This window comes from Bufo bufo, chromosome 9, assembly GCF_905171765.1.
Source record: "Bufo bufo chromosome 9, aBufBuf1.1, whole genome shotgun sequence".
NCBI lineage: Eukaryota > Metazoa > Chordata > Amphibia > Anura > Bufonidae > Bufo > Bufo bufo.
In genome coordinates, this window is record NC_053397.1 from 63,259,573 (window position 1) to 63,282,945 (window position 23,373).

At 41.2% G+C, this 23,373-nt stretch overlaps 1 protein-coding gene across 1 annotated transcript in view; it reads right to left on the minus strand.

The window, feature by feature from the left end:
* The window catches only part of LOC120979790 (calcium-activated chloride channel regulator 3A-1-like), a 105,354-nt gene that overhangs the window by 24,530 nt on the left and 57,451 nt on the right, over nucleotides 1–23,373 (minus strand). Inside the window, exons 6-9 of the mRNA XM_040408747.1 lie at nucleotides 21,087–21,261; nucleotides 13,930–14,154; nucleotides 6,364–6,588; nucleotides 3,863–4,046 (exon numbers count right to left, since the gene is read on the minus strand). Of these exons, the coding sequence (XP_040264681.1) occupies nucleotides 3,863–4,046; nucleotides 6,364–6,588; nucleotides 13,930–14,154; nucleotides 21,087–21,261 (809 nt within the window). The remainder of the gene's footprint in view (nucleotides 1–3,862; nucleotides 4,047–6,363; nucleotides 6,589–13,929; nucleotides 14,155–21,086; nucleotides 21,262–23,373) is intronic.

A 23,373-nucleotide genomic window follows, 5' to 3' on the forward strand; every position in this document is an offset into this window, starting at 1 on the left:
CGTGAGAAGAAGTCTGGTATCCAAATGTCTAAAAATGCCCTCCTAAAAGGAATTTGGGCCCCTTTGCCCACCTAGGCTGCAAAAAAGTGTCACACATGTGGTATCTCCGTATTCAGGAGAAGTTGGGGAATGTGTTTTGGGGTGTCATTTTACATATACCCATGCTGGGTGACATAAATATCTTGGTCAAATGCCAACTTTGTATAAAAAAATGGGAAAAGTTGTCTTTTGCCAAGATATTTCTCTCACCCAGCATGGGTATATGTAAAATGACACCCCAAAACACATTCCCCAACTTCTCCTGAATACGGAGATACCACATGTGTGACACTTTTTTGCAGCCTAGGTGGGCAAAGGGGCCCACATTCCAAAGAGCACCTTTCGGATTTCACAGGTCATTTACCTACTTACCACACATTTGGGCCCCTAGAATGCCAGGGCAGTATAACTACCCCACAAGTGACCCCATTTTGGAAAGAAGACACCCCAAGGTATTCCGTGAGGGGCATGGCGAGTTCCTAGAATTTTTTATTTTTTGTCACAAGTTAGTGGAAAATGATGATTTTTATTTATTTATTTATTTATTTTTTCTTACAAAGTCTCATATTCCACTAACTTGTGACAAAAAATAAAAACTTCCATGAACTCACTATGCCCATCAGCGAATACCTTGGGGTGTCTTCTTTCCAAAATGGGGTCACTTGTGGGGTAGTTATACTGCCCTGGCATTCTAGGGGCCCAAATGTGTGGTAAGGAGTTTGAAATCAAATTCTGTAAAAAATGACCAGTGAAATCCGAAAGGTGCTCTTTGGAATATGGGCCCCTTTGCCCACCTAGGCTGCAAAAAAGTGTCACACATGTGGTATCTCCGTATTCAGGAGAAGTTGGGGAATGTGTTTTGGGGTGTCATTTTACATATACCCATGCTGGGTGAGAGAAATATCTTGGCAAAAGTCAACTTTTCCCATTTTTTTATACAAAGTTGGCATTTGACCAAGATATTTATCTCACCCAGCATGGGTATATGTAAAATGACACCCCAAAACACATTCCCCAACTTCTCCTGAATACGGAGATACCACATGTGTGACACTTTTTTGCAGCCTAGGTGGGCAAAGGGGCCCACATTCCAACGAGCACCTTTCGGATTTCACTGGCCATTTTTTACAGAATTTGATTTCAAACTCCTTACCACACATTTGGGCCCCTAGAATGCCAGGGCAGTATAACTACCCCACAAGTGACCCCATTTTGGAAAGAAGACACCCCAAGGTATTCCGTGAGGGGCATGGCGAGTTCCTAGAATTTTTTATTTTTTGTCACAAGTTAGTGGAAACTGAGACTTTGTAAGAAAAAAATAAATAAAAAATCATCATTTTCCGCTAACTTGTGACAAAAAATAAAAAGTTCTATGAACTCACTATGCCCATCAGCGAATACCTTAGGGTGTCTACTTTCCGAAATGGGGTCATTTGTGGGGTGTTTGTACTGTCTGGCCATTGTAGAACCTCAGGAAACATGACAGGTGCTCAGAAAGTCAGAGCTGCTTCAAAAAGCGGAAATTCACATTTTTGTACCATAGTTTGTAAACGCTATAACTTTTACCCAAACCATTTTTTTTTTACCCAAACATTTTTTTTTTTCAAAGGCATGTAGAACAATAAATTTAGAGCAAAATTTATATATGGATCTCGTTTTTTTTGCAAAATTTTACAACTGAAAGTGGAAAATGTCCTTTTTTTGCAAAAAAATCGTTAAATTTCGATTAATAACAAAAAAAGTAAAAATGTCAGCAGCAATGAAATACCACCAAATGAAAGCTATATTAGTGAGAAGAAAAGGAGGTAAAATTCATTTGGCTGGTAAGTTGCATGAGCGAGCAATAAACGGTGAAAGTAGGGTAGGTCAGAAGTGTAAAAAGTGGCCTGGTCTTTCAGGGTGTTTAAGCCATAGGGCCTGAGGTGGTTAATCAAAAATGACCAGTATATGAACAAAGTTTTTTTTTTAACCGCAGTAACCTAATGGCCCTTTTTTTGGCCTAAATGTGACTGTCACCTATGCACATGTAATCAAAGATGACCAGTATATGAACAAACGGTTTTTTTAAACCACAGTAACCAAATGGCCGTATTTGTGGCCTAAATGTGACTGTAATTAATGCACATTTAATCAAAAATGACAAGTATATGAACAAACAGTTTTTTTAAACCGCAGTAACCTAATGGCCATATTTGTGGCCTAAATGTGACTGTCACCTATGCACGTGTAATCAAAGATGACCAGTATATGAACAAACAGTCTTTTTTAACCGCAGTAACCTAATGGCCGTATTTGTGGCCGAAATGTGACTGTAATCAATGCACGTTTAATCAAAAATGACCAGTATATGAACAAACGTTTTTTTTTTAACCGCAGTAACCTAATGGCCGTTTTTGTGGCCTAAATGTGACTGTCACCTATGCACGTGTAATCAAAGATGACCAGTATATGAACAAAAAGTTTTTTGAAGCACAGTCAGCAAAAAAGCTGTATTTCTGGACTAGCAGACATGCAGATACATAGTGCTGGTGCACTATTGTTGCATAAAATTGCTGCCGATTAGGTATTGATAGTGACAAACTGAGGTAAAAAAAAGTTTGTTTTCAGCAGAAGTTGGCTCAGTGCAGGCTTAAAAAAATTGTGCACTGCTCCCACAAAACACATTGGATTTAGATCGCTGAGCAAAAAGGCAGTTCTTCTTAATATTTCTCCCTGATCTCTCCCTGACAGCAGCTGCAGCCTCTCCCTTCACTAATCAGAGCAGAATGACGGGCGGCACTACGTGACTCCAGCTTAAATAGAAGCTGGGTCACATGCTGCAGTTTGCCAATCACAGCCATGCCAATAGTAGGCATGGCTGTGATGGCTTCTAAGGGCACACAGTTAAACGCTTGTTGATTGGCTGCTGTGCACAGCCTTTCAAAAAGCGCTAAGAAAGCGCCGAACACCGAACCCAAACTTTTACGTAAATGTTCGGGTTCGAGTCCGGGTCCCGAAAAAGCTAAAGTTCGGTACGAACCCGAACTTTACAGTTCGGGTTCGCTCAACTCTAGTAGCAGCACATTGTTCTTTCCAAAAATACCATAGTGAATTGGAGCTACATACAGTAACAGCATAAGTACAACTCTCTTGCTAGTTTCCATTACCCCAGACACCTCTGGCCACTGCATACGAGGGGTATGATCTCAGCCATGAGCGGGTATAATTCTATTGGTGACATCAATGGGAGCTATGGAAACCTACGCAGTGGTGGCTGCAGGTACTATAGCTAAAATGTTGTCATTAAACTCTGGTAATCTCTATAACTATAAAGGGAAACAGGGGATTTGGATCCCAGTTATAGAAAAATGGAGATCTTCATTAACATCAGTGATGGCCAGTTCACCATGTTCGCCTGCGAACACACGTGGGCTGCCATCTTAACTCACAAGTCCGGCGAGGCACAGGTAAGCACTTATCTGTGCCTGTACCGCGAGCCGGTCTGAAACAAATAAGGTTAGCGGGAGCAGGCAGTTCCGAGAACAGCCGCCGGGGGCCTTCATCGGGCTGTTCTCGGAACTGCCTGCTCCTGCTGACCGCATTTGTTTCAGACCGGCTCGCGGCACAGGCAAAGGTAAGGGCTTACCTGTGCCTCGCCGGACTTGTGAGTTAAGATGGCAGCCCGCATGTGTTCACGGGTGAACACGGTGAACTGGCCATCACTGATTAACATATGTTGCAATAAATCAGTATAAATTAATACATATGGGTTGAGTAGTTTTATAGGTCCTAGAAACATAATATCTTATAATTTGCGGGTTTTGACTTTAATGTTTATACTAACCTGTAATATTAGAAATATCTTCAAGAGCTTTTGATGCAGAGGGTCCTAGAGCTATGGAATGGACAATAACTCCACTGTTTATAATACTCTGAAAGCAAATCTTAGTATCAAATGATGAATCTTCTCCATCTGTGAGTAACAAAATTTCTGTTCCATAAGACGATCTATCACCTTTTTTGTTTACCTAAACATAAATAATTGGGTTATATGTGAAGGTATTATTCCTATTATGACTAAGATGCCTAAATCTTTATATCAAAATTTTCTAATACCCCAGAATGGTATTACCATTCTTACATCCTGCTACTGTCTCTAATGGGCTAACCATAATGTCATCTGTGTATTTATTCCAGGTCCTCCTACACTGTGCATTAATTGTTCTGCTATGTAACTGTTATTTGTTGTATTACATGTTATATGCCTGGTTCACCAGCAGGTGGCAACATATATGGCAGTGAGATTGTCAGATAGAATGGAACTTACAATTCCATTCTCCCCCTTTTGTGCAGAAGTGGGCCAGTCCCGTTTGCTACCAAGGGAGGGGCTGCAGGAAGATTTCAGTCAGTCTTAGTCTAGTCTAGAGTTGGAAGGAGATGAGAATCCCCCTGACTCCTTACATATTAACCCAGTGTCCCGAGGAGGTAAACACTCCATAGGTACCAGAACAGCCCTAAAGTCCAGCGACCAGACTAAAGCTGAGTTTAGCACAGCAGAGAGATAAAGCAGAATATTTAAGTTTGCCTGCCAGTTTATGCCAACCCCTTTAAGGTACATTTACGTGGCGGTTTCTGCAGCGGTTGTTTACTTCAGATGCTGTGGACCCGATGACTCCAATGAACTGGACAGCCACCGCAGCTACAAGCAGCGTCTGTCTGCCCACTGCGCCAAGAAGGAACACGTCCCTTTTTGTTGAGGTCCCAGCTTTTAACTGCCAGGCCACCATTGAAAACAATGGGAGGCAGAAAACACGTGGCCTGCGGCGGAATTTTGGCCAACTATTTCTGCCGTGTGAACAGCCCCTTAGCCTTATACATCAGATATAATGAATTTTACTTCATTATTTCTTTCCACTGCTTAAAACAATGAATCCATAATAAATATACTTAAATGACTCCAGATATAGGATTTTTAGGGGGTCATTTATCAAACTGGTATAAAGTAGAACTCTCTTAGTTGCAACCAATCAGTTTCCACCTTTCATTTTGGACAGCTCCTTTGGGAAATGAAAGGAGGAATCTGATTGGTTGCTATGGGCAACTAAACCAGTTCTACTTTACACCAGTTTAATAAATGACCCCCTTATAGTTCCTATGATAGGAGTTTATCAGATGTTTTTTCCTTCACATATATGCTGTACTGCTGATGCCTGTAGTTCCACAGGGGCAGTTCACTGAAGCTCCCAACTTCCGCAGATCGCTCCCTCTTGGTCTCTATAATTCCACAGAAGACAATTCACTAAAGCTCCCTCCCTCCTGCATACTATAAATATTAAAAACAGCTGCACATAGTGTAATATCTCAGAGAGCAGCAAGGAATCCACTTTATTGCACTTACAAAAGCAAAAACAAAGCAGAATCGGGGAACGCCGATCGCGTCACACCCGCCATCATTGAACCCATTAGATGCCACGTTAATCTCTGATTGCGGCATCTGACAATAATAGTGAGGGCTTTCAGATGTTAATCCGGAAAAAAAGAAAAAAATATAATAATGCCTTATCCATTGATCGCCAAAGAGGCCACCACGGCCATCTTGATTGAAGACACCGCTCGAAATCTCACGTGGTACGTGATGACGTTATTAAGCTGGCCACGTCGTGACGTCACACGTCACCACGCATGAGATTTCGCACAGGATCTTCAATCAAGATGGCCGCGGCGACTTCTTCACGCTCAAATGGATCAGTTGAGTATGTTTTGGGTTCTTTCACCGCCATTTCAGGGAAAACTGATTTGTTACCATGAAGCACAAGGAAATTTGACTTCACAGCGTATCAAATTTTTCTTGAAGGTTTGGAGCTTCGATGAATTTTTCCCTGTGGAACTACAGGCATCAGCAGAACGGCCCATATGGGATGGAATAAACATCAAATAAGCATCTATCGCAGGACCTATAAACATCTGGATAAGGTCGCACAAAGCTTTTCATTCTAAAGTCACTGGAGAGATTTATCAAAATGGGTGTTCAGGCAAACTGGCTTAGTTGCCCCCCATAGCAACCAATCAGATGCCATCTTATATTTTCCAAAGGAGCTCTGAAAAATGAAAGGTGGAATATGATTGGTTGCTATGTGTAATAACTAAGCCAGTTTTCCTGTATACCAGTTTTGATAAATCTCTCCCATTGTTTTGAGCAGTGGAAAAGATTAGTGTATTATAACAGAAAAAGTAACTCCTTTTTTCTCGTTTCCACTGGCTCTGGATATTATTGTTATATTTTTTATTATTATATTTATTATTATAATTTTTTTATTATTATTATTTCTAATGATGTTGCTTCACCTCAATCCCTGTCAGTGTTCCTTTGCAAATGTCAGTTCCTCCAATAGTTGTGGTTGGAAGAAGGGATTGTAGACTCTTGCGTTGTGTATTATTTTCTATTTTGACCAACTCTGAAAGGATGTATGCATCTGTCGAGAAGGAAACAATTCCAACAGAAGATCCTGTTTCAACGATCTGCAGTAAGAATATGGAAGCCGCTTGATTAAGTCGTCCAATGCGGTTATACTGTAAGGAAAAAGAACAGCATCTTATAAATTGTTCTTAGTCGGGGGTAACACACTTAGACCTCATGCACATGACCATATGTATTTTGCGATCCGCAAAAACGGATCCGCAAAAATACTGATGACGTCCGTGTGCATTCCGTATTTTGCAGAAAGGAACAGCTGTCCCCTAATATAACAGTCCTATTCTTGTCTGTAATTCAGAAAATAATAGGACATATTCTATTTTTTTGCGGAACAGAAATACGGACATACGGAAATGGAATGCACACGGAGTAACTTCAGTTTTTTTTGCGGACCCATTGAAATGAATGGTTCCACATACAGTCTGCAAAAAAAAACGGAACTAACACGAAAAGAAAATATGTTCGTGTGCATGAGCCCTTAATATGAGTACACTGGCCTATTGACTCACTGTTGACTTGGCGCAAAATGTCACATCTCGTGCTTAAGGCTACTTTCACATCTGCGTTGAGCTGTGCGATTTTGAGATCCAGCACCAGATCTCGAAACCGCAGTACAAAGCACCAGTTTTGTCCCCATTCATTGTCAATGGGGACAAAACGGAACAAACCGGAATGTATTAGTTTCCGGTTTGTTGCGTTCCCATGCCGGACACAAAACCACAGCAAGTTGCGTTCTTGTGTGCGGCATGGGAAGTCAATGGGCGCCGGATACAGTTTTTCTGTGTCTGAAAAATAAACGGATCCAGCACCATTGACTTGGTTTTTGGTGCAGGATCCGTTTTTTTTTAGATACGAAAAAAACAGATCCGATGCCCATTGTTTTCTTTATTTTCAATATAATACAACCAGATCCATTCAGAACAGATGCAGGCGGTTGTATTATAATAACGGAAGCGGTTTTGAGATCCCATGCCTGATCTCAACACCAGGCAGCAAAAGCGCAGATGTGAAAATAACCTTAGAAAGTTTTTTTGCACCACATTTGAAAAAAGGTAGTGTGGCTTAGCAGGGAAGTGTGAAGTAGCCGGAAATTCTTTTTGCACAAAAATGATGAAAAAGTTCCATAATAAGAATCTGGCACAAATGTAAGAAAACTAAAAGCTGCCTTAAAGGGAAGGCTCCATCATAAAATAATCTATTGTTTAAATCTAGTTAGGGTCCATTCACACGTCCGTTGTTTCTTTCCTGATCTGTTCCGTTTTTTGCGGAACAGATCTGGACCAGATCTGGACCCATTCATTTTCAGTGGGTCCTGAAAAAAATCGGAAAGCTCAATGTCTGATTTTTTTTCAGGACCCATTGAAAATTAATGGGTCCAGATCTGTTCCGCAAAAAATGGAACAGATCAGGAAAGAAACAACGGACGTGTGAATGGACCCTTAATGTGATGTAGAATTTTGGGTGATTTTATTTAAAATTTTAACATGTCTAATCCTGAAAACATGACATTTTCACACTGGTCACTAGGCTTAAAATATGTCAAGACTTCATGTTCTTCAACAGCAGCTACATGGGCCATAGACACAATGAACAGGAGGGGACCCAATTGACCTCTATGGGAGAGTTTCCTAGGCATGCTCTGTGACCTGTGCAGAGGTGAGGAGGGACGAGATCAGCTGTGATATCACCTATTGTGAATCATGAATCCTGTATCATCTATACAGGTGATATGTGTCATTATAACTCTACTTTTAATGATAATGTGATAGCTATTGAAAAGTTACCTGTACAGAACAGGAAGTCTTAAAATATAATTAGGCCTAGTAGCCCCTAGCCAGATATTTTTTAAACATACTATACTGTAGCTAGTGACATGGAAATTTAAAACAAAAATCACCAAAAATTCTAAAAAAAAAAAAGTTTAACATAAAAAAACATGATTTAATCAGGCAGGGGTAGACCGGCCATAGACCCTACATGGAAATTTCCTAGTGGTTAGGGGGTCGCCTAAGACCTCTTTTCTGCCATTGGTCGGGTACATAATGAGCTCTTGGCAGTAATTAACGCTGTGAGAATCAGGTATGTACTCATGTACCTGTCACGGCCATGGCTATGACCGTGACTCCTGAACCGCATGCGGTTGTCAGCGGTTCTCTTTGGTGTTCAATCACAGGTGAGGGCTGTGGTATTTGCCTCACCTGTGGTTGCCGCTGGCAACAGTGTGTATGGGCAGTGTAGCAGTCGGAGCTGTGCCATTGCAGCTTGCTACGTTGTGCATGCGGTTTTGTGTGATGTGTGTATGTGTGCACTTGCTTTTTATGTTATTGTGTGCACGTCTCCTTTAAGTTGATGTCTTCCCTTCCCTGGTGCTGGAAGGGTTAACTCCCTTCCCAGTGTGTGTGATGTCACTGGGTGTGTCTGACTGTTGGGTGGGGCCTCTTAGGCCTATATAGCCTTGGTGTTTGGCAGGGCTCAGTAGGTTGCTCCAGCATGCTTGCTGATAGCAACCTCCTGTGTTCACCAACTGCCTGTGAGAGCCACCCTTGTGGTTCATAAACCATATGTCACATTTTAGTTTTGTTAAGTTTATGTGTGATGTCTATTTGATGTTTTCCTGTTCTATCTTGTGTTAGTGCAGCTTATGGATCTGGATTCCTGTCTGCTCAGGGATCCAGTCAGCAGGGCTGTGGCAGGTAGGTGGAACTCGGATAGTTCACCTGCCATATCCGTAAGTTTGTTTGTGTTCCCCTTTTTCCTGCAGCTTGGCCAGTGAGACCCCTGTTCCTCCGTGTTCAGTAGGAACAGGCCGTCTTACCTTGACTCCTAGTCCAGGGACCGGTCGGAGGGTGAGTTAGGGATCCGAGGTTCCGGAGCATGGGTCCTCCTACCTTCAAGGTCGGCCCATGCAGCTAGGAGTTAGGGTCAGGTTAGGGACGCTTTAGGAGGTGACCTGCTCCCTAATCCTGTTGTCCTGGCCGAGCAGCCAAAACATCAACTGGCATCGCACGGCTGAGGATTTCCCCCATCCTCAGCCGTGACAGTACCTGGCCAGCATCTGCACATGCTCTCCTGAATTCAAGTGTTGTGGCCCGCATCTCACCTCCTAAGCCCCTGCTTCATATCTTAATCAGAGACAACTGGAGGAGGAGGACAGAAGATGGTAGCTATTGATGGCCACCACAAAGGGACTGCTTTTGGGGCAATATATTGTGCTGCACTGTAGTATATGGTTCTGAGATGGCATTTTTGCACTATGGTATTGCTGACCTCGCCTATTTTTGTTGCCCCGCCTTCTGTCAGATTGGACCGGCCTACAACATGGGTCCACTTTTAGTTTTTCTATTTTGCCAGGGCCTTTTTAGGTTCCCATTAAGGCCCTGATAATAGTTCATTTTCTGATAACACATGCCCTTTAAAGGAGTATTCTGGTTGTTACAAGTTATCTCCTATCTACAGGATAGGGAATATAGTCATTTTAGATCAGTGGAGTTCCTACTGTTGGGGAACACATACCCCTTGGAGCCCTTCAAAATGAATGGAGTGGCAGGATGGGCATGCAATCTGCCGCTCCATTCATCTCTATGAGCGTTCCCGAAATAGCCTAGTGCTGTGATGGCTAACCTCCAGCACTTCAGCTGTGGTAAAACTACAACTCCCAAAATGCACACTTGCTTGGCTGTTCTCAGAACTTCCATAGAAATTAATGGAGCATGCTGGGAATCGTAGTTTCACCACAGCTGGAGTGCCGGAGGTTAGCCATCACTGGCCTAGTGCTATACTAGACTCCCGTAGAGATGAAGGGAGCAGCAGTGTGCATGCTTGACATACCATCCATTCATTTTGAAGGGTTTCAAGGGGTTTGGGCTCTCCATTTTTGTGATCAGTGGGAGTCCCATCAGTAAGGCCTCCACTGATATAATAGTTATCCCTTATCCTGTCGATAGTGGATAATTTACTATATAACAACCAGAATACCCTTTTAAACTTTTAGACAGGCAGTCTATAGATGAAGCAGATTTATCATAAAACATGAGACACTGTGATAATTCTGGTACCTTTAAAGGCCACCTTTCTAGATATCTACCTTGTGTGAAGGCCCCCACACATATTAGTGTATTGTCACACAAACCTGCAGAGAACAATGGGTTCGGCAACAGTCTTATGTATGTACGGATCTCCCAACTCTCCCATGACAGAAGATACTGGGGGAGAGAAGGATCGGAGGAAACTAATATTTTTGCCTGATTCTTTTGTTCTCCTGGGAGATAGGCTGCCTCCAGAAGTGTCTGGCAGCAGCTTTCTCCTCTCCCCACTGAATACACATATATTTTTGGCTGATCTGAACATGCATCTGAATTGTGTTTGTAATCCTATGTAGTTTGCATGTTATTGGTAGCACATGTTCTGTAGGGCAATATGCTATTCAGAAATTACAATTTTAGATGCTGCATCAAAGATTTGCTCATTTATCGGGTGATTGGGGACACCTGTCAATGGGCAAATTATCAGGAACCAGCTTTGGTAGGAAGTAAACGTTCATGCCCAATAATTGGCCCGATCCTCAGTCTGTGTAAAAGGGCCTTAAAGGTCGGGGCTGACTATGCATGATTGCCTTGTATCTGTACAGTGAACACTATTATCTGGTATATGATTTAGGGGTATCTGAGCTTTCAAAAAAAGTTTGCATAATGGCTGTGCTTTTTTGTACAATCATAAATGTGAAGGAACAGTTAGGTTTGGGCTTCCCTACGGAAAGTTCCCTTTCAGCCATACTATTCCCTCTTTCACCTGCACAGCTAGATGCATTTCTCTCAGAAACAGGAGGTGTCTCCCTTCTACCAGCACTGTATGCAGTGAGCTCATTTCTCTTACTTCCCACAATGTTATCTTCTAGGGAGCTCAGAAAGCTGATAAGGAGGGATAAATCACACTTACAGAAAAGCAGGAAGCTCCTGTGATGTTGGAAAGCAGTGTAGAAGCTCAAGGCTCAAGATCTCAGCTAGTTCGGACACACCCCCACATCCTCTCAGCCATCTTCTGAGTCTCTGTTACCAGGGATGGATCTTGCCTTACAACCGACAGCGGACTGCAACTTAGCTGCAAGTGAGACCCCTAGTGGTCTTTATAGCTTTTTTTTTTTTTTTTACAGGTCTTTTAGAAATATTCTAGTTGCACTATTATCTATTAAATGAAATGAAATTGACTAATCGCAGTCAATCATAAGGTGTATGTTTGTGCAGGTACAGTATGTACTGTATGTATTATGCATGTGTGTATGAAGTGAGTATGCATATACTGTATGTGCTTCTATGTACACAGCTTATGTGTGCATATATCTCCATGCCTGCATGTAATTAGAGTGTGTATGTGTGCATACCTACAGGAAGTGATTATGTATATGTGTACGTACATGCATGTTGTGACATGGCTGTATTGGGGTGCATCCACACAATGCAGATTATGCATGGTTTTTCTGTGCAGATTTCCGTGCGGAAAAACCACAGTGTTATACAGTAGCAGTAAAATGTATGAAAATAGACAAATCTCATGTACACTTTGCTGATTTTTTTCTGCTCAGAAATTGATCTGCCATGAGGATTTCAGCATATCAATTATGTTTGCCATTTTAACTGCAGATTTCACCCTTTTCAAATGATGAGATCAGGCAAAACCACATCAAATCTGCACCAAAACCTCTGTTAGAAATTGGGGGGTTTTATGTGGTTTGGGTGCAGAAACGCCCAGAAATCTGCATGTAAATGTAGATCTCCTGCACCCTCACCCAACATGTGTGCAGGTACCCTTAGGGTACGACCACACAGTCATGCATGCAGTTTTGGAAGCCAAAATCAGTGGATCATATAAGGGGAGAAAGTTTGTAGGATAGATACGACTTCTCCTATTTTTTTTTTATTCATTTTGGTTTTGGCTCCCAAAACTGCATCAGGAAACCTGACCATGTCACCATACCCTTACTGAGCACTGCGTGATAGAATTACTTGGGCTTTGTTAGGAGTAGAGATGGCCTTGCGGGTCGCCCGGCGGTCGTTTCGCGGCGAACATATGGCGATGTCCGCCGGTGCCATATTCTTTTACATTGTGAAGAACTTTGACCCATGACACATCCATCAGGTGTTACAGGACAGCCAATTGAGACGTTTCAGCACATGGACATACCCCCTACCCTATAAATAAACCTTATCTGGCCGCCATTTTTACATTAAGTCTTTTGCCAGTGTGGGGAGAGGTTGCTGTGTGGAGCAGGGACAGACTGATAGGGACACTAAACGCTAGCTAATAGGGACACAAAAGTTATTTTAAGGACTGGTATAGGTGTACTATCGATAGGTGTGACATACTGAGGAGGGGTGTTATACACCAATAATATACGCTCTATATAGTGCATTTAGGTAGTGCAGCATTTGTTTGCGGTTTTGCTGTGTTACCGCAGCTACACAGAGTGACAAACACTATTGGAACAAATAATTTCAACTGGTGTGATATACCAGTTGACCCCAAAAGAAAAAGATTGAGGTAGGGGTGTGATATACTAATAATATACTTTCTATATAGTGCATTTGGGTAGTAAAATTGATATCCATTGACCGTGTAATATACCTCCAACCACATAATCACTTGATCTTTTCTGTCCTGTGAATGCCTAATGTTTGGGGCCTGTAGTCCAGTGGCCTGCAGTAAAATCTATATCTATTGACTGCATAATGTACCTCGAGCCACATAATCAGAATTTACTCCTATGGCCTAAAATAAAAAATTTCTAGGCTCCAACAGGGCACATTTTAGAGAATTTTCCTTTAAGATGCATAAAAATGGCCCCTGATTAAGATACATATTTTTTGTTGGAATTTTTGTCATTGATCCCCCTCTAGTATGTCACTGTCCATGTTGTGGGACTATTTGTACACTTCTACTAAGTATTTGGTGGCTGCAAATATGAGCTGAAGGTTTGTTAGGTTCGCCTGCCATTAAAGTGAATGCGGTTCGCGAACATTTGATCACGTTCGCGTTCGCGAACCGTCCCGGCCGATGTTCGTCCATCACTAGTTGGGAAGTACTGTATTATTTAAGAACATTTTGGGATGGTTATTCAGCTATTTATTATGAACATATAGTGGTACATTTTGTGTGGGCCATATGGCAGCTTTTATTAATTGTTCATTATGGTACCTTTGTTTATATGTGCAGTCTGGTGGCATTGCGTTGAACACTATAGCCGCGCTCTTCATTTGCACTGTAAGGCAGCATTGCTTACAATAATTTTTAATATAACAGCATTGTTTAGGAGTATAGTATAGTGGTATTGTCCATGTGTTAGTTTACTAAAGGGCCTTTTACACCAGCTGAGAATCCACCAGATAATCACTAACGAGCGTTCCATGGAACATCAAGTGGATTTCAAGTTAATGGAAACTTACGTTATCCATACTTCCTGAAACATCAAGTACAAGAGTCACAGTCCTTTGTTTAGGTTGAAGCAACGTGAAGCTGGTGTCAGGAATACTGGTGTTAGACCTTGGTGGCGTAGAGCTTATGTCAGTGGATTTCTGGATGACATCCCATGTACTTCTGGAGTTACACATTTTGTTTTGCAGGTTTGAAGCTTCAATGTTATGATTAGTGGAATCACAAAAATCTGTTATCTAAAAGAAAAAAAAAGAAAAATATAAGCATATCTGGAGATACATAGATCTTGATTATGCCATTATGTCACTTAAAGAGGTTGTCCCATGATCTATGTTCAAACACTAAGGGGGTCATTTACCAAAAGATATACACCACTTCTGTTTCCTGGAAACATTTGTTCCCGATAATTGCACCAATTTTTGGCCCTGCAAATGAACCATAACTAAATGATATCCTTGTACCCTTCAATGAGGCAGAAAGGGTGAATTTTTATTCATACATGTGACCCTCGCTATCACTGTTTCCTTTTGAAAACCAGGTGGCGCTATTACAAACAGGTAAAAAACATATTTCTGAAAGGAATAAACCTTTTTTAATCACCATGATTTACAAGGTTGCTGTAAATTGTATTTTAGGTATATGTATTACCATTTTCTGGTATTCACTTTACAGGTAATAGTAATTTAAAATGTATTTTAACAAATGCCAGAAGTCTAGCTAGCAAAATGGGGGAGCCGGAGGCTATGGTACTAGAATAACACATAAATGTAGCTGGTGTGGCTGAGACATGGTTGGATTCTTCACATGACTGGACTGTTAATATTGAGGGTTTTACACTATTTAGGAAAGACAGGGAGAGCAGATAGAAACACAACTATATAACCAAATAGAGCAGGCGGCACAGGCAGGTACAGTGGTCATAATGGGAGATTTTCACTTCCCAGACATTGACTGGGGTCATGGTTCTGCCTCAACTGCAAAGGGGAGAAAATTCCTCAACTTGCTGCAGGACGACTTTATGGGCCAGTTTGTAGAAGCTCCCACTAGGGACAATGCTCTGTTGGATCTGGCAATCTCTAATGATGCAGAGCTTGTTGGAAATGTAACTGTTCGAGAAACACTAGGTATTAGTGACCACAATATAATTATATTCCCCCTAAACTATAAGAAGCAAACTCTGTCAGGCAGAACAAAGACACTGAATTTTAAAAAGGCTAATTTCCCTGAGTTTAGGGCAGCATTTCAGGGCGTAGACTGGGAGCAGCTACTGTCACATATTAATACTGAGGATAAATGGGAGAGCTTTAACCCCTTAAGGACTCAGCCCTATTTCACTTTAAGGACTTGGCCATTTTTTGCAAATCTGACCAGTGTCACTTTAAGTGCTGATAACTTTAAAACGCTTTGACTTATCCAGGCCGTTCTGAGATTGTTTTTTTCGTCACATATTGTACTTCATGACACTGGTAAAATGAAGTAAAAAAAAAATCATTTTTATTTATAAAAAAATACCAAATTTACCCAAAATGAAGTAAAAAATTGCAAATTTCCAAGTTTCAATTTCTCTACTTCTATAATACATAGTAATACCTCCAAATATAGTTATTACTTTACATTCCACATATGTCTAATTCATGTTTGGATCATTTTAAGAATGATATTTTATTTTTTTGGGGATGTTACAAGGCTTAGAAGTTTGAAAGCAAATCTTGAAATTTTTCAGAAATTTTCAAAAAGCCAATTTTTAGGGACCAGTTCAGGTCTGAAGTCACTTTGCGAGGCTTACATAATAGAAACCACCCAAAAATGACCCTATTCTATAAACTACACCCCTTAAGGTATTCAAAACTGATTTTACAAACTTTGTTAAACCTTTAGGTGTTCCACAAGAATTTATGGAAAATAGAGATACAATTTCAAAATTTCATATTTATGGCAGATTTTCCATTTTAATAATTTCTTTCCAGTTACAAAGCAAGGGTTAACAGCCAAACCAAACTCAAAATTTATGACCCTGATTCTGTAGTTTACAGAAACACCCCATATGTGGTCGTAAACCGCTGTACGGGCACATATTTTTATAGACCAGGTTGTCACGGATGCGGCGATACCTAATATGTATACTTTTTTTTATTTGCGTAAGTTTTACACAATGATTTCTTTTTTGAAACAAAGTGTTTCCATAGTCTGAGAGCCATAATTTTTTCAGTTTTTGGGCGATTACCTTGGGTAGGGTATGATTTTTGCGGGATGAGATGACGGTTTTATTGGCACTATTTTGGGGTGCGTGTGACTTTTTGATCGCTTGCCATTACACTTTTTGTGATGTAAGGTGCCAATTTTTTTTAATTTAGCACAGTTTTTAATTTTTTATTTTTTACGGTGTTCATCTCAGGGGTTAGGTCATGTGATATTTTTATAGAGCCGGTCGATACGAATGCGGCGAAACCAAATATGTATACTTTTTTTTTTATTTATGGAAGTTTTACACAATAACAGCTTTTTTAAAACAAAAAAAATGATGTTTTACTGTCTCCATATTCTGAGCCATAGTTTTTAAATTTTTTGGGCGATTGTCTCATTGGCTCATTTTTTGCGGGATAAGGTGACGGTTAGATTGGCACTATTTTGGTGGGCAAACGCCTTTTTGATCGCTAGCTGTTGCACTTTTTGTGTTGTAAGGTGACAAAAAAATGGTTTATTTAGCACAGTTTTTATTTTTTACGGTGTTCGGTCATGTGATATGTTTATAGAGCCGGTCGATAAGGACGCGGCGATATCTAATATGTATACTTTTTTTCCCCCCTATTTTTTACCAATTTTTTTTAACTTTATTTGGGGAAAATGACGTTTTTGTTTATTTTTACTTGAAACTTTTAAATTTTTTGGGGGAAAACTTTATTTTTTCAACTTTTTTTTCACTTTATTTTTTGTCCCACTTTGGGACTTGAACTTTTGGGGGTCTAATCCTTTACAATGCATTCCAATACTTCTGTATTGGAATGCATTGGCTGTATGAGTAATACTGTGTGTATTACTCATACAGCTTCCGGCCTGTGAGATCCAGGGGGCTGGATCTCACAGGCTCTTCACCGGAAGGCAGCGTGATGCCTTCCTTATCCATCGCGCTGCCTTCCATGCCATCGGGTCCCCCCCACAGCCCCATGGGGACCCGATAGCACCACCGCCGCCGCAACTTAGAAAAGCCGCAAACCGCAGGTCTGAATTGACCTGAGGTTATCGGCGATCGCTGACACTCAATGATTTGAGCAGGCACCTTGTTCCGATCACCGCCCGCCGGGCGGCGGTGATCGGAACAACACATAACGTACCGGTACATCATGGGTCTATGGGGTTACCTATGGGGTTAAATCCACATTGAGTAATTGCACTAAAAAAATTATTCCTTTAGGTAACAAGTATAAATGGCTAAAATTAAACCCCCCATGGCTTACAGCTACTGTAAAAAGCAATAAAAGAAAAAAAAAGGGCAATTAAAAAATACAAATCTGAGGGGTCAGCTGTAGCGTTTGAAGATTACAAAGGGCTTAATAAAATCTGTAAAAAGGAGATAAAATTAGCAAAAATACAAAACGAACAGCAGGTGGCAAAAGAGAGCAAAAGAAATCCCCAAAAATTATTTAAATATATAAATGCAAAAAAACCAAGGTCCGAGCAGGTAGGTCCCCTAAATAATGGTAAAGGGGGTGTAGTCACTGAAGATAAGGAAAAGGCAGAGTTACTAAATGTTTTTTTTAGCTCTGTATATACAAAAGAAGAGAAAGGAGCTGATATCTGTAGTGCTGGGGTTGTTAGTACATCCAGTAATATACTCAATTGGCTAACTGTAGATATGGTCCAAGACAAGTTAAATAAAGTAAATGTGAACAAGGCTCCGGGTCCAGATGGATTACACCCAAGAGTGCTTAAAGTGCTCAGTTCAGTCATTGCTGTGCACCATGTTAATAATTTTTAAAGATTCTCTGGGTACTGGTACAGTGCCAAGTGATTGGCGCAAGGCAAATGTGGTGCCCATATTCAAAAAAGGATCTAGGTCCTTTACAGATAATTATAGATCAGTTAGTTTAACTTCTGTTGTGGGCAAAATGTTTGAAGCACTCTTAAGGGACTATATACAGGAGTATGTGACTGTAAAAATATTATAAGTGATAACCAACATGGGTTTAAAGGGATTCTGTCACCTCATTTTAGCCTATAGAGCTGCGGACATGCACAGCTAGATCGCCGCTAGCATGTCCGCAATATACCTGTCCCATAGGGCTGTGTGCTTTTATTGTGTTTAAAAAATTATTTTATAGATATGTAAATGAGCCTGGTAAGGAGCCCAAGTGCCTGTACTAACCTTCTTGGAGCCCAGCCACGCCCCCCTGTGAAGGAGCCCAGCACCGCCTGCGTCCTCCGAATCTCCTCCTTGCTCACAAAGTTAGATCGCCATAATCTCGCGATGTGCGAGCTCGCACATGCGCAGTTCCTTCCCTGAGGCTGATGCCAGCACAGGGAAGGAACACTATGCCGGCACTGCGCATGCGCAAGCTCGTGCATCGCGAGATTACAGTGATCTAACTGTCAGCAAGGAAGAGATTCGGAGGACGCAGGCGGTGCTGGGCTCCTTCACAGGGGGCGTGACTGGTCTCCAAGAAGGTTAGTACAGCCCCTTGGGCTCCTTACCAGACTCATTTACATATCTATAAAATCTTTTTTTAAACACAATAAAAGCACACAGCCCTATGGGACAGGTATATTGCGGACATGCTAGCGGCGATCTAGCCATGCATGTCCGCAGCTCTATAGGCTAAAACGAGGTTACAGAATTCCTTTAACAAGGACAGAAGTTGTCAGTTTAACCTATTTAGATTGATCCAGGATTATAACCGGTGTACCCCAAGGTTCAGTGCTGGGCCCTCTATTATTTAATTTATTTATTAATGATATCGAGGACAGGATTAATAGCACCATTTCTATTTTTGCAGATGACACTAAGATATGTAGTACTGTTCAGTCTATGAAAGATGTCCACAAACTAACTACAAGCTGACTACACTCAGTGATTGGGTATCAACGTGGATAAATGTAAAGTTATGCATCTTGGTAGTAATAATCTCCATGCTTCACATGTAACACTGGGGGAGTCACTTATAGAGAAGGATTTGGGTGTCCTTGTAGATGTAGGTAGATTAAATAACAGCATACAATGTCAATCAGCTGCTTCTAAGGCCACCAGGATATTGTCATGCATTAAACAAGACATTGACTTGGGATGTAATATTACCACTTTACACAGCGTTGGTGCGGCCTTATCTGGAATATGCAGTTCAGTTCTGGGCACCAGTCCATAGAAAAGATGCACTGCAGCTGGAAAAAGTACAGAGGAGAGCGACTAAACTGATAAGTGGCATGGAGGGTCTTAGTTATGAAGAGAGATTAAAATAATTGAATTTATTTAGTCTTGAGAAGAGACGTCTAAGGGGGGACATGATTAACCTATACAAATATATAAATGGGCCATAAAAAAAAAATACAGTGAAAAACTGTTCCATGTAAAATGACCTCAAAAGACAAGGGGGCACTGCCTCCGACTGGAGAAGAAAAAGTTCAGTCTCCAGAAGCGTTGAAGCTTTTTTACTGTAAGAACTGTGAATCTGTGGAATAGACTTCCTCAGGACGTGGTCACAGCAGGAACAGTGGGCAGTTTTAAAAAGGGTTTAGATGAATTCTTAAAAGTAAACATTAATGCTTATGAACGTGTAGAAATCTGAGTCTCACTTCCTTCTGGGAATCGCGTCCCCACCTATCCCTTGGTTGAACTTGATGGACTTATGTATTTTTTCAACCATATAAACTATGTAACTATGGTAATTGTGGGACAACCCCTTTAAGGGTGCCTTCACAAGTTGAGGAATTTTCCCCAAAAAAATCTGCAGGTGCGTTTTTTGTTGCGGATTATATTGCAGATTTTATGTGTGAATAATAGGGCACATTTATTAAGACCGGCATTTTAGACGTCGGGCTGAATAAAGGCTCTGCTCTGGCAGTGGATCCGCCAAAGTTAAGAAGAGACGCAGGCCGAGCTGTCTTACATTTAGACTATTTTCTATGACTGAAACAGGTGTAGAAAATGATGACTGAGACGGGCCTGCCGGCCCACAATTTTAGATCTGGCGTAAGCAGGGCGAAGTCAGAAATAGTGGCGCAACTGTTTTCTGCTCCTGAAAAACGCCAAATTTAGGAATATTTCTTCTTAGTAAATGACCCCCAATGTTGCTGATTCCTGAGCATATTACATCTCCATTTAAATGATTGGAGATATTTAGCTACAGGAGATCAGCAACAAAACTTTACTTCCATTCTGTTACGCTGTGGAATATTATTTCTGCAGCGTAACAGAACACAGGTATTGACGTTTTTCATCCCCATAGGTGAACATGGGGAATGTCTTTATGGTGCAGATTTTGTTGCGGAAAATTCCACAACATGTGAAGGCACCCTGCAACACAAATAATCAAACTGAAAGTAGAGGAGAACATTTAGTAAAACTGTTGCAATTGTGAGACAGGAGATTTAGACAACTCCCATTGATGTCTATAATAAATCAATATGCACTGAGGTCCCCTCCAGAAATGCTCTAGTCGTGAGGTATTCTCATTACAATGGCACCCCCTGGTGTTAAATCTGTATAGTAATGGGGACATCCAGCTACTGAGGTGGTCACACAAGCTCAGTTCCATACTTTAACTGCCACCAGCCATATCTACTCATAGAACCTGTGGTGGTACAGGGAGAAAACTGCAGCAGAGAGGACAGGCCCCTGAGAATGGACACACCCTCCAAGGTGCCAGCCTGAAGAGAATCTAACAGGGCAATTGGAGCAATAAATGGGAAGAGATCTGGCACCATGTGAGGTACAGGACTGGTTCTAGCTTTCTTTGCAAGAGATTCTCATGCCTCACTAATTACATTAATTATTAGATAGATAGATAGATAGATAGATATATAATAAGATAGATAACGGATATATAATAAGATAGATAACAGATATATAATAAGATAAAAAAATATTCTACAAAGATCGACTATGTTAAGAGAGAATTAAAAGATATCATAAAAAGTATAATAATGGCATTATAAAGTGTACATATTTGATACTTACACTATCCAGGCTTTGTATATACATAATGGAACTCTTAACATTTGGAAATTGGCGTGTATTTGGCAGAAATTGACATTCAGCATTATGGCGTGTTATATCATTACTTGTGCAGATTGCCGGTCCCTTAGATGTCATTGTTTTGTTCACAGAGATACCAGTTATTTGACTTGAACACCTACAGTAAAATAAATGCAATTGCACAATTAATGTACGTTCCCATAAAATGCCTTCCACAAAAACACTAAAGGTAAATGTGGGATTCCTCTGCAGCTCCATCGAAGGGGAAAGCATTACACGGTTTCTGTTTTGTGAGCTGTCTGTGTAATGAATGGATGTGCCTGGTCCTCCAGAGTGTGAGACGCTCTTTATTAATTACGTTTTTTTGTAAATCTCAGAGCCTTTAGACTCTGTGAAGGAAAGATTTGTCTCCTCTGTACTTCCCCCATGCCTCCAATGTCACAGAACATGCAGCTGAACAGGAAGACTCCAGAACACATCTGGTCAGAATTCGGGAAGAAGAGCCCATCATCGGTCAAACCACAGCAGAAAGGGGGGGGGGGGGCGGCAGTGGAGGCCCACACGGAGGGGTAAGTACAGTGGATCTTTCCTCCACAGGGATTTTCAGAAAAGCAGGAGAACACCTTTAAGGATGTCCATGGCCAGGATCTGCATGCGGATTAATGGTAATTTCTGGGCTCCACCTGACTTGTCATATAAAATAATACTTAAAACGTGTCAGTATGAAACAATACTGTAGAATGTTGCGGTTTCGCCACAGGCAACTGCACATTTGCAAATTCCGCAGAATTCAGCTCACGTGGGGACATACCCTGAGGCTGCATTCAGATGACATAATATGTAATAGATCCTCATGATGGTGGTAATTTTGGTCGTAAGACATGGGGTCGCGGTGGGATTTGCAGCTGTAAGGCCTCTTTCACACGAGTGTGTTTTCCGTCTGGGTGTGATGCGGATGCGTGAAGCAAACGCATAGCATCCGGACTGAATCCTGACCCATTCATTCAATGGGTCTGTGTGCATGCTTTTCACTCATCATTTCTGCGTTCATGAAAAATCGCAGCATGTTCTATATTCTACGTTTTTCACACAGTTCTGGTTCCATAGATGTGAATGGGGCTTGTGTAAAAAACAAAAGGCATCTGGACGCAATTCTCTTTTCACTGATGGTTGCTGGAAGATGTAGTTTGTAATTCTTCAGAATTTTTAATGCACGTGAAAAATGCATCAAAAACTTGTACGGAAAAAACTGAAACACTAAACGCAATTGCAGACAAAACTGACTGAACTTGCGTGCAAAACAATCCGTTTTTTCCTGAACAGATCCTGACACAATCCATATCGTTCGTGTGAAAGAGGACTAATAAGGACCATATTGTGAATTATACTGAATGCAGGCTAAGGCCCCTTTCACACGAGCGGGTTTTTCATCCAGGTTTGAATTGAATGCATTGAACCTGCACTGAATCCTGACCCTTTAATTTCTATGGGTCTGTGTACATGAGCGTTGTTTTCCACGCATCATCTCTGTGTTACGTGAAAATTGCAGCATGTGTTTAAGGCCTCCCTGAAAAACGCATTTCAGTCCGGATGCAAAACATTTTTCACTGATGGTTGCTAGGAGATGTAGATTGTTATTCTCCAGTTTTTTCTCACACTTGCGAAAAACACATCAAAGCGGATTGAACCACTGAATGCAGAACTAGCGTTCAAAACCAACAGTTTTTTCCTGAACAGATCCGGCCACAATCCGTATCGTTCATGTGAACGTAATCAAAGGCAAGGCTGGATAGTGTCCTTTGCTGATTTTGTGAATCCATGGCAATCACCCTGAAGCAACAGCACAAATTGCATTTGTTACAGACTTTCCATTGCTATAAGAATCCATCGTGAAAATCTGCAAAGTTTCTGTATCAAAATGCACATTTTGGATTAAAAATCCACAGCATGCTCTTAGTTTTGCTATTTATGCTAGTTTTCTGCTATGTGTGGATTGATTTTGGAAAAACCATAATGCTGCCAGTGTTATCCAATACATTCCAGAACTGTAAGGGTTACATAGCACCATAAATCAATATAATGCTATGTGACCCCGTCAGTGCTGGAAGGTCAGGCCGGGAGCTGCGCTGTGGACTCACAGCGTGACACACGCTCGTCTGCAAGGGGCCTTACACTTCTCCATAACTTGATGCCTGGCCTGTCTGGTATGTTACTTGGTTTTAATGATGCTGTTTGATCACTAATAGAGTTGAGCGGACACCTGGATGTT